At 34.9% G+C, this 15,789-nt stretch overlaps 3 protein-coding genes across 4 annotated transcripts; 2 read left to right on the top strand and 1 right to left on the bottom strand.

Annotated features, from left to right (window-relative positions):
• The first annotated feature begins 699 nt into the window (after positions 1 to 699).
• On the top strand, positions 700 to 7,736 carry LOC130947496 (clathrin interactor EPSIN 3). Its single transcript, XM_057876197.1, has 14 exons — positions 700 to 947; positions 1,300 to 1,380; positions 1,511 to 1,562; positions 1,814 to 1,893; positions 1,982 to 2,060; positions 2,319 to 2,402; positions 2,499 to 2,644; positions 2,909 to 3,250; positions 4,222 to 4,263; positions 4,374 to 4,466; positions 4,537 to 4,739; positions 5,123 to 5,313; positions 5,719 to 6,796; positions 6,912 to 7,736. Exons 2-14 carry the CDS (start codon positions 1,346 to 1,348, stop codon positions 7,322 to 7,324), a joined length of 2,838 nt encoding a protein of 945 aa, XP_057732180.1. The 5' UTR covers positions 700 to 947; positions 1,300 to 1,345; the 3' UTR covers positions 7,325 to 7,736.
• A 1,295-nt stretch (positions 7,737 to 9,031) lies between these two features.
• Positions 9,032 to 12,607, top strand: LOC130950698 (zinc finger CCCH domain-containing protein 44-like). The gene is made up of 3 exons (XM_057879256.1): positions 9,032 to 9,373; positions 9,756 to 9,816; positions 11,703 to 12,607. The coding sequence occupies exons 1-3, from the start codon at positions 9,286 to 9,288 to the stop codon at positions 12,430 to 12,432; spliced, it is 879 nt and encodes a 292-aa protein (XP_057735239.1). The 5' UTR covers positions 9,032 to 9,285; the 3' UTR covers positions 12,433 to 12,607.
• A 364-nt stretch (positions 12,608 to 12,971) lies between these two features.
• On the bottom strand, positions 12,972 to 14,012 carry LOC130947590 (protein NRT1/ PTR FAMILY 7.1-like). 2 transcript variants are annotated; one of them, XR_009072722.1, is made up of 2 exons: positions 13,826 to 14,012; positions 12,972 to 13,443 (listed from the first exon to the last, which is right to left on the bottom strand). XR_009072722.1 is itself a non-coding variant. In XM_057876290.1 (2 exons), the coding sequence occupies exons 1-2, from the start codon at positions 13,969 to 13,971 to the stop codon at positions 13,333 to 13,335; spliced, it is 231 nt and encodes a 76-aa protein (XP_057732273.1). In that variant the 5' UTR covers positions 13,972 to 14,012; the 3' UTR covers positions 12,972 to 13,332. The 2 variants fall into 2 exon arrangements, 1 of the variants encoding a protein (XP_057732273.1); XM_057876290.1 differs by having other exon boundaries at positions 12,972 to 13,417.
• Positions 14,013 to 15,789: the final 1,777 nt, after the last annotated feature.

Genomic DNA, 15,789 nt, shown 5'->3' with positions numbered 1-15,789 from the left:
GTGCTACATTTTTCCATCAGTTAAAGCTTTTGGGATGAGTAGATGGCTAGATCTAAAAGGTCAAGAGTTGCATTCCTAAAGAATATCATCGGAGGAATATGCAAAAGTACACAAACAATAGGCATGGCTTCTTCAATATCGCCATACTAATGGCAACCATTATCATTATCTCCAGAAATACACAAGTATATATGAATAAGTCATATTTAACCAAAATTTTTTTTTATTATAAATTAAAAAATTATTATCTCAATAAAAATACGACTTATTCCTGTGTATAATAATTGTAATGGTTAATTTTCAAATTTCTCTTCTCACAAGAAATGTGGTAAAGTTCGGTGGCAGATATAAAAAATTAAAAATATAAAAATTCGTTGGAATTCAGACGAACTCTATTAAAATAATAGAGTTCGTTGGAGAGTGCGACAAATTTACTCTAAATAAAAAAAATTATATTTTATAAATTAAAATTCAAAAATCGAATTTGGAGAAATAATAAATTTTTTATTTTATTTCAGAAAAAATTCCAAAATCTACAATATAATTAAATAGAACATAAGATCATTTATTTATCAAAAATATTATTGTACATAAAAAAATTAATGTATTTTATACTAAAATTGATTTATTAATTTATTTATGGTATGTAAATAGTATGATTGTAGATTGTGTATTTAATTGATGCCATAATTCCCTTGGTGTAAGTTGCCATGTCTTTGTCTCTGTCTTCAATTTTCTTTCGGTTTAAACTCCAGAATTGTAGAGAGAGAAAATCACTCCCATGTTAATATTGTAGTTTCCTTTCTGTTTGTTTCCCTCGTAATTCTATGTTTTCAGAGACTCACCAAACACACTCACACGCACCTCTCTGCAATCTCCGATTTCTCTTTTTCTCTCTCTAAAACCTTCACCTTCATCTTCTGAGTTCTGCCCACTGTTTAGATCAGGTAACTTCGATCTCGATTTCGCGTACTCAGATCTGGATTCCCCTCAAATTTCTTCACTTTTTTCATTTCTTGGATCTATCTATCTTTACCTCACTTATTTATATTTCATTTCGTGCTTCAATTAAGGATCCTGATTTTGATGCTTTGTTTTCTTATCTGTTATGTTGCGATTGTCAAAATACTGTTTTTTCGTTTCTTTCTTGTTCCTTAGTTGTTTTTTGGGATCACTATATTGATTTTGATAAGTTTCTTTTAATATAAGCTTTATTGATACTTGCTTATTACTGCTGTTTTATATTTTATTGTATTTTACCTCATTTGATGAATGGATATGGCTGTTACCGAATTGCAGATTGGCCTGTGGTGCCGGCACATAACCGTTATTGAAACCAGCTACGATGAAGAAGGCCATTGGTCAAACTGTTAGGGAACTGTAAGTCTTAACTCTTTATTAACATATAACAACATATGGATATGGTTCAATATGGCGGGAGTATAATTTTCTATCTTGATCTGTATTGCTATTTCATTACTGATTTATGCTCTCCATTGTAAAATTGCAGGAAAAGAGAAGTAAATAAGAAAGTACTCAAAGTTCCTGGCATAGAACAGAAGGTAAATTTGTGTGTGGTTTTCTTATATTTTTATACTCACTGTAAACTATGTTTGCATAATTATGGCATTGGTGTAAGGATTGTGGGGAACTTTGAGCTCACTTTTCCTAAGTTTTTGCTCGGGAATAGTTAGTTGAGTTTTTTTTCTTTTGGTGACTATATAGTTAGTTGAGTTGAGTGTCTTCGAATTTGCATCATATAATCTTATCTCACAAATATTAATCCCATTAGCTGTTTCTATCCTTTCCTTAGGTTCTCGATGCTACGAGCAATGAATCTTGGGGTCCTCATGGATCACTTCTTGCTGATATTGCACAGGCGAGCAGAAACTAGTAAGCTTAATCTCTCTTTCTAAATAATGAATCGAACTGTGCTTTGCCGTAAAAAGAATCTCATTTCTGAGCTCCAATTCTAATGCAGTCATGAATACCAGATGATCATGGCGGTAATATGGAAGCGACTTAATGACACTGGCAAGAATTGGCGACATGTCTACAAGGTGTTCAGGGAGCAGTTTTATGTTTTAGTTGTAGTTACTTGTGTGTTCTATTATTCTTATTTATTTTCTGTTGTTGTAATGCTTTTTAGTCCCCATGACAATGAAAAGCACCCATGAAGTAAACCGCTTGTTAAATTTGTCATGACTATGCTGGTTACCTTCCTATTTAGAATTCTGTCCTGTATGTGTTTTACTGCTGATTATACATGCTTAGAATTACATAGTGCTAATGTTTTCATATTAACTGTTAAATCACAGGCTTTGATAGTACTAGAATACATGGTAGGTCATGGGTCAGAGCGAGTCATAGAGGATATTAGAGAGCACGCCTATCAAATATCGGTAATTTTCATTTCTGTCATTCAGGTTTTGTTTATTATTGAAACGATCTGAAAATTAGAATTTAACTTAATATTATTGCCAATGTATTGTGAACAGACATTGTCCGATTTTCAATATATTGATTCCAGTGGAAAAGACCAGGGAAACAATGTCAGGAGGAAATCACAGAGTCTCGTTACTCTTGTGAATGATAAAGAAAGAGTCATAGAGGTTAGACAGAAGGCTGCCGCTAACAAGGACAAGTAATTCTCATCTTATTATCTTTATTTATATTTTGAACTTTTGAACTTCAGTATTTCCCATTTTATATAACAACTTAGACCAATCACATTAATTAAGAAGCACCAGCATTCTTAAAGCATTTTTTTTTTATTGTTTTTATTCATCTATGAAGTTCCAAAGGAACTTCTAGACTATTAAATCTAAAATCACAAGATATAACTTACAACATGTAAGTATCAATCTTACTTTGGAGGATATATGTAATTGCCGATATGATTCCCCAGGTTTCGCAACAATGCATCAAGTGGAATGTATAGACCTGGTTCATATTCAAGCAATGGACCTTATGGTGATAGATATGATGATGATCCTTATAGGAGCAGGGAGGAAGATAGAGGCTATGGTAGAGAAAAAGAATGGGGCTATAGAGATGATGATCAGTATAATCGTGATGGAGATCGTTATGGCAGAGATTATGAGGATCGATATAATAGAGATGGCTACAGGGATGATGAATCCAGGGGAAGAAGTCAAGATGTTAATGATTACAATTATGGCTCTAGAAGCAGGAGCTCAGATAGAGATCCTGATCGCAGTTACAATGATGAAGGTCAACACTCGTCTCGGTATGACCCTATATTTGGATAAGATATTGCATTCACTAAAATTTGCTTTTGTCTAAACAAATATTCATTGATAAATATTTATCAATAGAGTTCTCAAGGTTGATTAAATTTTGGATCCAACCTTTCTTGTTATTGTCTGTACTTTATGTTTGGCCTTTGGTAGCTTCCATTTTTCTTGGAAAAGAAAAAAGTTGCCCCCGGGGGGGGGGGGGGGGGGGAGGGGGAGTGAGGGGATACATGTAGGAGTTTCACAAGATTTTACTGTCCACTTTTTACTCTCTAATCATTAATCAATGACACCCAATTTCTCAGTTTAACATTTTTTATATTGAGGATGTAGAGCTGTAAGACTGGCAGAGATAACAGAAAGTAGATCGGTAGTTGCAGTAGGAATTAGAATAGAAATAGAGAAGAATGTGAAATCACTGAAAAGGGAGTATCTGTGTGATATTTCCCCAATCAGTGAGGAATTATATTATTTAATTGTGTACGAGTGTATAAGAAATAATATAAATGATATTTGCCATTTGAGAGGCCAATTCTCTCCTCAATTTGTACTCTACTTACTTCCTAACGTCCAATTGCTTCTGGCTTTCCTATTTATATCCTCCTCTCACTTCTAACAAACTCCCTAAAACTCGGTTCCCCTTACTCCCTAGACCCCATTCTGTTATTTTCTTCTTGCCTTTCCTCCTATATGTAAATTGATAAGGGGCAATTTTTCCCATTCTGTCCTTGATCTTCCTTGCTGCTGAGGTATGTAATAAGAACCCAATTCATTCAATACCAACTTGGTCTGGCCTTATTCCTTGATTTATTAATGTGGAATGGATTGCATATATTTTTAAAGTTCAAGTTTAAGGAATATATTGTGAGTTCACTGAGTTGTAAACTCTGGCAAAAATAATAAGGAATCATTGTAACATTCTTTATTGCAATGTGTAACATTCTTTATTGCAATGTTCTGTCAGAGGTACCAGTGCTAAGGCTGAAGACCCTTCTCTGGAAGGAAGGTAAAACATTCATAGATATGTTATTTCTTTTTTCTCTCGGTCCCCCCCTCTATTTACACATATTACTACATGGTATTATTTGAGTTTACCATATGTAATACAATGGGCAGGCTGGAGCAGAAACTACCAGAGCAAAATATGGGGGCTCCTCCAAGTTATGAGGATGCTGTTGGTGAATCTGAAAGCTCTGTACATCATGAAAGGTATCAAGTTTACAATATGGACATCACTTGCTGACAATTGAATCTGTTGCTAATAATTTCTTGATTACAGGGATGGAGAAACTTCAGCAGCATCTGGTCCAAGGGGCTCTTCTCCTGCAAGTGATAATCCACACCAAACTTCTGCTCCGACAGGATCTTCTCCTTCTGTAGGTAATAATCCAATTGAAGTAAATGGTGTGCCAACTACTGCTATATCTAGAAACCAGGAAGTTGAGGCTTCTGATGAATTTGACCCTCGTGTTCCTCTTTCAGGTGTGAAAAGTTCTTTGCTAAATTCAGTTGCGTTGATCTTCATTATTATTGTAAATCCAGTTGTTAAATTGTTACAAAATGTAATTAGTATTTTCTCTCTTGGATATTAAATGCAACTATGCAAGTGCTTTCAAGGAATGTTCTACCTTGGTGTCTGGCAGCATGTAACACTTAATTTAATCCATACATGACTTTGGTCCTACACATCCAAATCAATGGCATGACCATACTGTAAAATTGATGGACTTTTAAATGCAGATATTCACTGTTTCAGTTTACTATTTATTGTATCCAGGAGAATGTATTCGTGTTTTAGTGCTAATTTCTTTGCTAGAAAAATTCATTATGCTTTATACTCATGATGTCTGTGTGTTTCTTCTTAGCTGCCCCGGCCACCTTAAATAATGTTGAAGTGGACTTACTTGGCTCCCTCTCAGAGTCATTCTCGTCGAATGCATTGTCCTTAGTGCCCTCTGCATCAGCAACTGCAGCCGCAGCAATTGAAGGCAATGTACACCTTGATTCAACAGCTTCCTCTGCAGCACCACCACCTGGCTCCAATAATTTTGATCAGGTAAAAATGTGCTTGATTGTCCTTTTTTATATATACAGTAAGTCAGTAATATACAGTAATTATAAGAATGAGTTTCTGTGTGGCTTGAAATGCTTTTTTACCTTGTTTCCCCCCTCTCTGTCCTTTCTGATATGCGCATGCTTGACTTTGAACATGTATGCTTATTAAGCAATGTAACATAATAATTACTACCATTTTTGTTGTCACCAGAATGAATGGTTGGAATTCAAATTTCTAAATATTGGAAGTGCTATTTTTATATTGAAAGTATATCTATTCTTGTGCTTATGCGGAGAATAATCCTTTTTAGATGCTTCTGAGCATTTTTACTCTTAATGTCCTTTTATGGGAACTGATCTCCTTGTTAGTCCTAGTTGAAAATATTGTTGATTTGACTTTTGGCAGTCTTTTGAAGACCCTTTCGGTGATTCACCATTTAAGGCCATTTCTTCTGAAACAACTCCATCTCAACCTGAGACGAATCAGAGGGTCGAACCATCCCAATCAAGTGTATCTGACTTTGGGTTTGGAGACTCATTTTCTGCTGCACTGCACTCTACATCAGATGCCAGTGACACTCATTCTTCAGCGACAAACTCACAGTTAATATCTCAAGGTTTTTCTGCCCCACAACAGCAGAATGATATTCTTGCAGATATTCTTCCGCCTGCACCATTACCTGGAACGATCTCTCAGCAGAACTTTTCAGCCCCTCCCAATTCTCAATCTTCATCTGAGCTAATGGCATCACAATCCATTTTTGCACAAACTGGCCAAAATACGCCGCAAAGTTTCTCAGCTGAACCAGCAACACATTCCTTTTCAGTTCCCACTGGCCAACTTTCCCAGCAAGCCTTTTCAGCTGCCAATGGCCAACCAGTACAACCACCTTATTTGGCACCAACTAGTCAACATGCACAGCAACCCTTTTCAGCCCATGCTGGTCAACCTGGCCAGTCAATGGGTCCTATGTATGGTGGATTCCAATATCAGGCAGGATCTGTGACTTCAGGAGCTTCGGGTATGTTACTTGAACCAAGTGGTGGAAATAATGGACATATGAACAGTTGGAATGTCCTGCCACAAGGATCTCCAGCACCTATTCCTTCACACATGACTCCCCAAGCACAAATAGGACAGCTGCCACAGACTGCAAACTACTTTCCCCAGCATGGAGGGTCTAGTTCTCAATCCCCAACGAATCAAGCACCACAGTTTAGCAGTGGGAATTTCATCGCACAAGAGGGGAATGCATCCACTTTTACACATCAACCACATGATGTATCTGGTGAAAAACAAAATGAATTTGTAGGCAGCTTACTTGGTCAAGGTGCAAATGTTCCTAATGCTTCCCAGTATGCTGTGCCTTCAACAGGATCAAATTATAAGGCCTCAGAACCGTCTAAGGACAAGTTTGAGATGAAATCAACTGTTTGGGCAGATACACTGAGCAGGGGGCTAGTTGATTTGAATATATCTGGAGGTGAGTGCTTGTACCTCAGCCTCTTCTTGCTGTTTCTGACATTTTTTATTCACTTCGGTTAGATTGTCTTCTCGTATCTGAACCAACTATTGACTTCAATGCTTCTTATCTGCAGCTAAAATAAATCCCTTAGCAGATATTGGAATAGACTTTGCTTCCATTAATAGGAAGGAAAAGAGGATGGAGAAACCTACCACAACAGCGGTAACATCAACTGTAACCATGGGTAAAGCCATGGGATCCGGTTCAGGTGTAGGCCGGGCTGGTGCTGGTGCTCTCAGAGCTCCGCCAAACCCAATGATGGGTTCAGGCATGGGAATGGGAATGGGCAATGGTCCTGCTGGTGGTATGGGTATGGGAGGCTATGGAGGTATGAGCGCGCCAATGGGAATGAACATGGGTATGGCTCAGGGAGTCCAGATGCAGCCACCTACTGGGTTATACTCTGGGTCCAACATGGCAGGTAATTATAACCCCATGATGGGAACTGGTGGTTATCCTCAACGGCCATATGGTTCCTACCGGTAAGATTTAGCTTGTACCTCAAGATAGAAAAGTTATGGGTATGAGATTGAGAATTGTACTTAGATAGCATGATAAAGATTAATATTGATTGTTTTGTCGAATGATTTTGAGCGAGATGATGGCAAGCCAATCCAGTGTTGCTTGTGGTCTGCATTCTATACCTTTACATTTGTATTTTAATAACAGATGTAACTTTCTGTAAAGTGATCCAGATGTATGGTTATAGTACTTGTGTGATGTATGGTACTATCATTCTTTCTCTTTTGGGTGGTCATATTCATTTGGTGCTTTGTGGCATCGGCATTGTATTACCTTTGCTGGGATTGGACAGAAGAGGTGATATTAATATATTGTTTTTCTCCATTGGACACATGAATTCAGAATATCAATGTGTAAAAATTTGTGTTTGATTTAATTGATGCTTCAAAGGACTAGTGATATCAGTCCATGATAATGTATAGGCATTTTGCACATGATAACAAATAAACTATTTAAAACATAGTTTGAAATCCCAGACCAACTCATCTTATTTCATACTCCAGGTTCTACTTCCTAATACCTAATAACCACAATGATTTAATGTAACGTAGCACGCCATGTATTCATTTATTGAAGGTCTGAAATTGGTTAGATTTAGTTTTATCCGGGTGAAAGAGAATTTCAAACAGCTTAATATATGAAAAACACTATTTTGTCTGCGGATTTCGGAGTTCCTAACGTGCATGGGACGTTGTTCTAGATAGCTGTCCGTTAATATTTTTTAAGAAAGTATTTGTTTTGAGATATTAGGACAGATATTGAGATTTAGTATTATATTTATTAGTTCAGAAGTTAATACTGAAATTTCAGTCTATCTTAAAAATTTAAGTATTTCAATACCTCCAAAAAGTGGAAATATAGGGGATTAAAATTTTTGGAAAAAATTTAATAATATTTTATACTTAAAATACTCCAATTTCAATTCATTAATTCTAGCTTTGTCTTTTATGCAAATTAAATTAGAATTTTATTCTTATTTCAGTTTTTGTGTCTCACTTTACATTAAACACAATATTGAGACTTATTTCTCTGTCTCTTTTCCAAACGCTACCTAAAAGTTTATATTTGGTTATTGATTGAATGGTCTTTGTTCATCACATTCAGGTTTCAGTTAAAAGAAACTCAAACACAAACACTTATGAGCTTGCATTGCACATTTTTTTTTAATTCTCAAATATTTGTTGCCATTATCAAACAAAAACACTTGATATACCACATGCTGGAAATTGAAATAATTGTTTTTGGTGATGTCTGGGGGTGAGTTCAGCGAAAGGGAAAAACATTTCCATTTCTTTTTCTTTGGATTCTATTGGTGAAATAATTATATTATGTGTACACACTTAATTCTATAAAATATATATTGAAAATGTATGAATATATATACAAATAAACTGATTCTGTAACTAATTTTTTACTTGGTACAGTAAATTTCATTTTGGTGCGTCCCAATGACCCAATATGAAGAAAAGGTGGAGTAGTTGGGCCTGGCCCGTCAAGTGATAAAGCGGAAAGGAAAAAAAAAATGATCGATTTGGATGATGTGCATAGCAGTAATAACTAGCAAGCGATGATGTCACGTGACGTGGGGCGCACGCGATTGTGTGTGGCGGTCACCCTTTCCTTTCTTCTCGATATTCCCCTTTTCCCTTCATTTTGCAAATTTTTAAAAAATAAATAAATAAACGATGCATGAGATGAGATGAGATGAGATGAGGCGCAGAGAGAGCGGCACGTGAATTCAATTACAGCGAGTGAGCGAGTGGGTGACGAACCTCTTTCATTCTTCTTTGTATTTTGCTGCTTCTGCTGCTTCTCCTTCTTCCTCTTGGGTTTGGAATATCGAAGCTGGTAGAACCCTAGCTAGGGTAGGGTTAGCTTTTTCTTTTTCTTTTTCCTTTCTTTTCCCTTTTTTTTTGGGAGCTAGAATGGATCGCAAAAGGGGACGGCACGAACACCCTTTCAACGGCACCGGCAATGGCGCCTCCAAAAAATTCAGGCCACCTTCAGCTTCAGGTTCGTCTTTCCCTTCCTCTTTGGATTCAGCACAATGCTTCCATCTCTATATTTTTGTTTTCCCCGTTAAAGTTTTCTGCACTTGTTTTATCTTTCTGTTGTGCTTCTATTGTTATTACCCTCTTTACCTGCTAGCTCCAATTAGGTTATTTACAATTTAAATTAAAAAATAAACTGTACTGTGTTAAGTTCCTGGGTATTGGACTCTTCAATTATTATATGCTCGCAGAATAATCCGTATGCTTGAATATAAATGAGCTGATGTTTGCTTAAATACTCAGAAGTAAGGGGGGAGAAAAGGTTATTGGATGTTATTTAAGTTTGAAGCATAAAAGGTTAATCAAATTTTAACGGAGGGGACTTAATTAATGTTCTGTAACAGAAATGGAGTCTTTTCCAACTGGTTTAGGAAGCAAATTGAAGCCTTGCACAAAGTTTTTCAGGTTCAAATCTTTAACTTATCTAAAATAAAATCTAATGCAATTACATATATTTACAAATTCCATTGGTGTTGCGGAAAAATCCTGATAACAATCTCACCGAGCATAATCCATTTGATTTGACTAATGAATTGGGTAGTCAGAGCTGTGATACAGGTTCTACTTCTAATCCATGATAACCAACAAGACTATGAACAGAAATTGTTGATTCTCAAGAAAAGTTCTGTTAACTGCTTGCCAGGCTATAATAAAATAGAACGCCATTCTATCGGATGCAAAACTTGATCTACATTTACAATACCCTACAATTCTTTTCAAGTAAAGAGGTCTGATGCAGATCACTGAAATGTTCTAGAGCACTACATGGCTTAACACATGCTCTATCAAGAGAACAAAACAAAATTTGATTGGAAGCATTCATAACATACTTCATTTTGGATATGTTTGAATTCCATATTGGTTGACCTCTCATTTTCTGTTTGCGTTCAGAACAATCTTTGTTTTATGCTTGATTTTAATTTTTCATTTGTTTAAATATACGTGCTTTGGCTTTTATATATGAAATCACATTGTAGTATGATAACCAAAGTCCGTATCAGGTATATGGCGTTGGAATTATGTATTAAGAGTTTTTCCTTATTTTAATATCGGTTTCTTGGGTCTTTCATGCACCCCAATGCCCCCAAGAATACTTAAATGCTGCAGGTTGGCTTATTTTGTTTCTAGACTAGCTTCCTGATTGGAATCTTGTTCCAGATAGATTATATTTCCATGTTTTGGCAGTGTTGCTGCATGAAGGGTTTTGTTTACATGTTTGTATAATAATGCATTTGGGTTGTAGGATGTTGTTAGTGTTGATTTGGCCATACAATTTGATTCCTTGGTTATCTTGTTTCATAATATTAAAGTTTGAAATCATTCTGTTGTTTCTTAAAGCAATTTGAAGCTGAGAAAATACTCTTTGATGCTGAATCTTAGGTACTTAAGGATTTTAATTCTGTTATTGTTTTTCTTTTAAAAAAGTGGCATTATTCAACCTATATATTCTATTTTTCGTTTAGAAAAAAGTCACTTGTTTTCTTTTATATGATGCTGTATATGTACCCCTTAAAAGGTTCGTTAATCCATTGAGGTAGGAGAGTTGAAATTGCATCATTGCATGTTCAATGGGACGTAATATACATTATTTCATTGGTGTATGAGACTTTGAATTGCAATTTCATGTAAAAGTGTCTGATTGCAACCTGAAGTATAAGTTTCTTTTTTATGAGATGATAGCTTATGTTTGCCAAACTGAATTTGTTTGTACTATTCTACTATATGATTAGATCATTCTGTAAGAGAATGAAAAGTAATTTAAAATTTATGATATGTTGGATTATGCAGAGGCACCTAGATTTCTCCATTTAAGCAATATCATCTCAGCCATGCAGTTTTCTTCCCCCCATTCACATTTTCATTTTGTGATCAGAACTAAATTATTTCTAGGGTGCCCTCTTGTTTGTGACGTGCTGTTAAGTCCTGGACATTCCTCTGTGGTCGTTGTGATTATCATTTTGTTGCTTACTTTCATTGTCACTGTTAAATCTGTGGTTTGCTCTGCTAAAACTTCTCATATAATATTCAATTGGTATATGCTTAACCAAAGGAAACTCTTTATTCGTTCAATTAAATAAAAATGTAAGGTTAGGTTTAATGGCAAGCATTATTTATGCATTCTGAAGGGAATATCTTAAGCCGTGCAACCCTGGTGGAGGATTGATTTCTGTTCACAATTGAAAGAACCACACTTGCAGTTCACTTAGATCTGGCTCTATCTACACAATTTTTGTATTGTTATTTGTTAGTATGTTGATCTGATGTATAAACACTTTCCATCTTATGTGCAGCACCTCTGGCTGTCCATTTGGTGAGGGATGCCATTTCTTGCATTATGTTCCTGGTGGCATCAAAGCCGTTCAAATGATGAATGCTGGTAGCAACCCTGCTCTTCCTCAAGTTAGTAGAACACCACCTGTTCCTCCATCTTTCCCGGATGGGTCTTCTCCTCCAATGGTTAAAACCAGATTGTGCAACAAGTATAATTCAAGCGAAGGTTGCAAATTTGGTGACAAATGTCACTTTGCTCATGGTGAGTGGGAGATTGGCAAGCCTACAATGCCTTCATATGAAGACAGACAAAGGATTGGTGGGCGAGTTGAGACTCCAGTTCATGGAGCTGCTGCTGGCTTTGGCGCCTCAGCTACCGCTAAGATTAGTATCAATGCTTCCCTTGCTGGGGCTGTTATTGGGAAAAATGGTATCAACTCGAAGCAAATCTGTCGTGTAACAGGAGCAAAACTTTCTATCAGGGAACATGATTCTGATCCTAACCTTAAAAACATCGAGCTTGAAGGAAGTTTTGATCAGATCAAACAAGCAAGTTCCATGGTCCACGAACTTATTCTGAATGTTAGTTCGGCTGCTGGACCTGCAAAGAAGAATGTCACTTCATATGGTCCTGGTTCAAACAACTTCAAAACCAAGATATGTGAAAAATTTTCAAAAGGCTCCTGCACTTTCGGGGAGAAGTGCCACTTTGCCCATGGAATAGAAGAATTACGCAAGAGTGGAATGTGATTTATGTTTCCTTTGCCCTTGTTTTCTCTTAGCACTTTCAGGACAAACACTTATGATTAGTTTACGTGGTTTTCTTTAGTGAGGATTGAATTGTGCAGAATTTTCTAGTTGAAATTTTTGTCAATTAGCTTCCAATGTGCCACATGATCTGATTTTAGCTTCTAATATTTTGTTATCTTCTACCATCATCAACTTTTAATATATCCACGTATCTAAATTGTTGGTCCAAGATTTGGTTTCTGCTCTATATTGCAGGCTTTGCTATATGCTTTTAAGTTAGGCTTTACTAGTATATGGTCTATATTTGAAAGATGCATTTCGTTAAGTTCGTTGAGTAATAAACTAATACTAGCTGGTTTTTGTCTTTTCGAAAGATGATCAATTCATAGAATTGAGTGGAAAATAAAGATTTACTTAATGCGAAGATATGAAAATTGTGGAGTGACTTTGTTATGGCATGTATCTGTATCATACAATTAATTGACCTAAGTCAATACGTACATGTTACATCACTTATCATACATATAGTAGATCTCACCATCACTCATAAAAACACAATTATTCAACCAATCAATTCCTAATGAATACCATACAGTATTGCATTTTAATGGATCCTCAATCCATTTTGGTAATAAATTGGCATTTGAATAATGGGCAAAAGCGTTAATTACACTCACTACAGCAACTTAATGTAACTCAATATTATGGCGATAAATACAGGTGCACACTAGGACACTGCATATGTCAAATGCTGACATGCTTGCCGCTGGGCGCTGGCAAATGTTGGACTTCATCACATCACCTTGCTCAACAAACAGAGAAGCCATTTATGGGAATACAACCGAGTAGATTATTGTGCATAGCCACACCGGTAACATTCTTCGCACACATTTTGCTTCCTCAACTTGTTACCGTGCAGAGTCGCCACTGCTTCATTGGACTCGCCTCGTCATTGTCTGTCATCGGTGTTGCCTTATCCATGAATCTGCCAAATGCGTGACACAATATAATCTAATAGTTCTGTTAGATATACAATTATTTATGTCTCTTCTTGTCAACTTAAACTTTTAGATATGATTTTATGACATTATAACCAGTGGCGGAGCCACGTTATGAGCAAGGGGGGCAATGGCCCCCCAAACTAATAAGATGTATGTATAAGTTTTTAATTTTTTAGTTTAATTCCTTTTTAATTTTTAATTTTTCTTTCTTCTTAACTTATATTTTTTATGTTAGCCCTTCCCAAAATAATTTCTAGCTCCGCCCCTGATTATAACAAAAGAAAATCTAGAATCAAAGGTTTTTTGACATTATAACAAAAGAAAATCTAAAATTTGAATCTTGTTAAGAAAATGAAAAGTAAAAAAAAAAAGCCTATGCAAATGTTACTTACATGAAATCATCGCTATGAAGAATCTTTCTACTCCCTTTGATGGTGGATTTAGCGCCCTCAACCTCGAAAAGTTGGGTTGCCTTGGCACAAATAACATCGCTTTCACTACAAGAAAGTTCTCTGATACTGTCGGACGGTATGAACATTGCCGGTAATTGTTTACTGGCAGATTTTTTTTCATCCACTATTAATTACCGGTATATTTAAACTTTTGATTGGCAAAATTATAGAGCTTGCTACCGTCGTATTTATCTAGATAAATTTGACGATAATATATAATTTATTATTAATAATTAAATCAATAGTTACTAACCGATTTAATCGACGATAAACTTAAATTTTAATTTTTTAAAAAAATATTTAAAAATTCACGGTATAATTTTAAATATTTAAATTTAATAATTTCTAACATAACAAACTATTACCCGAACAAAGATAATCTGAAAGATTGTGCAGGTTAAGTATGGACCCAAATAGGAATCAATGAGGAATGCTTCAATGAGTGAGAACATATAACTAAAGTTAGTATACCTTATCAAGTGTTACAAGACCAGTATACCTAATTGGGTGCGGCGACATCAACTGAGAATGAAGAAGTGGCCATTCTTGGTATGTTGTGGACTAACACACACATATTAAATGAACTAATGTAATGCAGGAAACAAAAGGAGGGAGCTACCAGAAACAAATTAAAGCATAAGTATGAAGAAGATGGTAAAGAAATTAATTGTTGGAAGTAGTGTTGATGATAATATAGCTGAAGCAGAACATGCAATATATATAATGGAACGTTGGGCCAAAAGACACGAGGGAATCGCTTTCGTATTGAGCTTTATTATTGACATTGCTTAGTTAAGATCACAGTTAAGTGTTGAAAAAAGAGAGAAGGGTTTGAAATTTGAATCAACGGCTACTTACACAAGACGTCTAAAACTTTTTTTTTAAGATTTTTTTAGTAATTAAAATTTAATACATATAATCAATTAAATCGTGTTATTTTTGTTAAAATTAGGTTAGACAAATTGATTTTACCGAAAAAATAGTGAATCAAATGTTGAACTGGTCTAAATTAATATTATTTTTTATAGAAAATAACTACAATATCCTATTATAAAAAATAACTAAAATACTTCTATTATACATTCCAATATTTGTTTACATGCAAGCTAATTGCTTAAATAATTGAAGTAATTTTCTAATTCCAATTAAAAATAAATTATTATTTTTATTCATAAAAGTTTAAAATTTAAAATATTGATAAATTTATCTAAAAACAATATATGCATTTTGAATTGCATATTTTAGAAAACTAATCCTTATAATGTTATTAACTTTAAAGTTGACTGCACTTAAATTTTTACCTAATGCAAAACACATACATATATTATATTTTACATTATTTAGTATTTTCATTGTTTCGTAATGAATGTAACATATGTTTCATTTAACTAATTAATGTAACACATGTTTCATTTAGCCATATATTCATGTAATTATAATACTGTTTTAATTTTGTTAATGGTTAAACGACAGAATTTTAATTTTTTGTGACGGGGAGGAATATTCAACCAAAAAGACAGTAAATTTTACTTTTCCAATCACATTATGACAATAGAAAAGAAACTAAGCTACTAAAAAACAAATATAATTAGCTTTGAGATAATGAATACATTTCCGTTATCCTAAACTAAGAAAATTAAAGACTACATAGATTTGTTCCACCCAAGTTAACTTAAAAACACATTATTTGAAGTTTAACTTGAAGTAGTTCAATAATTAGGTTCATCCTTGAACTCTAAGTTGTTATGCGATTAGTTACCCAAAATTAGGCACAACAAATAAACATCACAAATAGGCATAAACCTCATCAACAAATCAATCATCACATCCCTTTTCTGTTAACTTTTTCTATTTATCATATCACATTATTAGTTGTCCCATCCTCTTGTCCATTGTTGTCATAC

This window comes from Arachis stenosperma, chromosome 9, assembly GCF_014773155.1.
Source record: "Arachis stenosperma cultivar V10309 chromosome 9, arast.V10309.gnm1.PFL2, whole genome shotgun sequence".
NCBI classification, from domain to species: domain Eukaryota; kingdom Viridiplantae; phylum Streptophyta; class Magnoliopsida; order Fabales; family Fabaceae; genus Arachis; species Arachis stenosperma.
The sequence above is the reverse complement of the archived record's forward strand: the minus strand, read 5'-3'. Positions and strand labels throughout refer to the sequence as shown.

Excerpts from the sequence above, each read along its gene's own strand:
- LOC130947496 (XM_057876197.1), top strand. The coding sequence starts at position 1,346 with ATGAAGAAGGCCATTGGTCAAACTGTTAGGGAACT. Across the intron at positions 4,264-4,373 it reads GACCCTTCTCTGGAAGGAAG|GCTGGAGCAGAAACTACCAG; the intron begins GTAAAACATTCA and ends TACAATGGGCAG. Across the intron at positions 5,314-5,718 it reads GCTCCAATAATTTTGATCAG|TCTTTTGAAGACCCTTTCGG; the intron begins GTAAAAATGTGC and ends GACTTTTGGCAG.
- LOC130950698 (XM_057879256.1), top strand. The coding sequence starts at position 9,286 with ATGGATCGCAAAAGGGGACGGCACGAACACCCTTTCAACGGCACCGGC. Across the intron at positions 9,374-9,755 it reads CAGGCCACCTTCAGCTTCAG|AAATGGAGTCTTTTCCAACT; the intron begins GTTCGTCTTTCC and ends GTTCTGTAACAG. Across the intron at positions 9,817-11,702 it reads CCTTGCACAAAGTTTTTCAG|CACCTCTGGCTGTCCATTTG; the intron begins GTTCAAATCTTT and ends TCTTATGTGCAG.
- LOC130947590 (XM_057876290.1), bottom strand. The coding sequence starts at position 13,971 with ATGTTCATACCGTCCGACAGTATCAGAGAACTTTCTTGTAGTGAAAGC. Across the intron at positions 13,418-13,825 it reads CTTCATAGCGATGATTTCAT|ATTCATGGATAAGGCAACAC; the intron begins GTAAGTAACATT and ends CGCATTTGGCAG.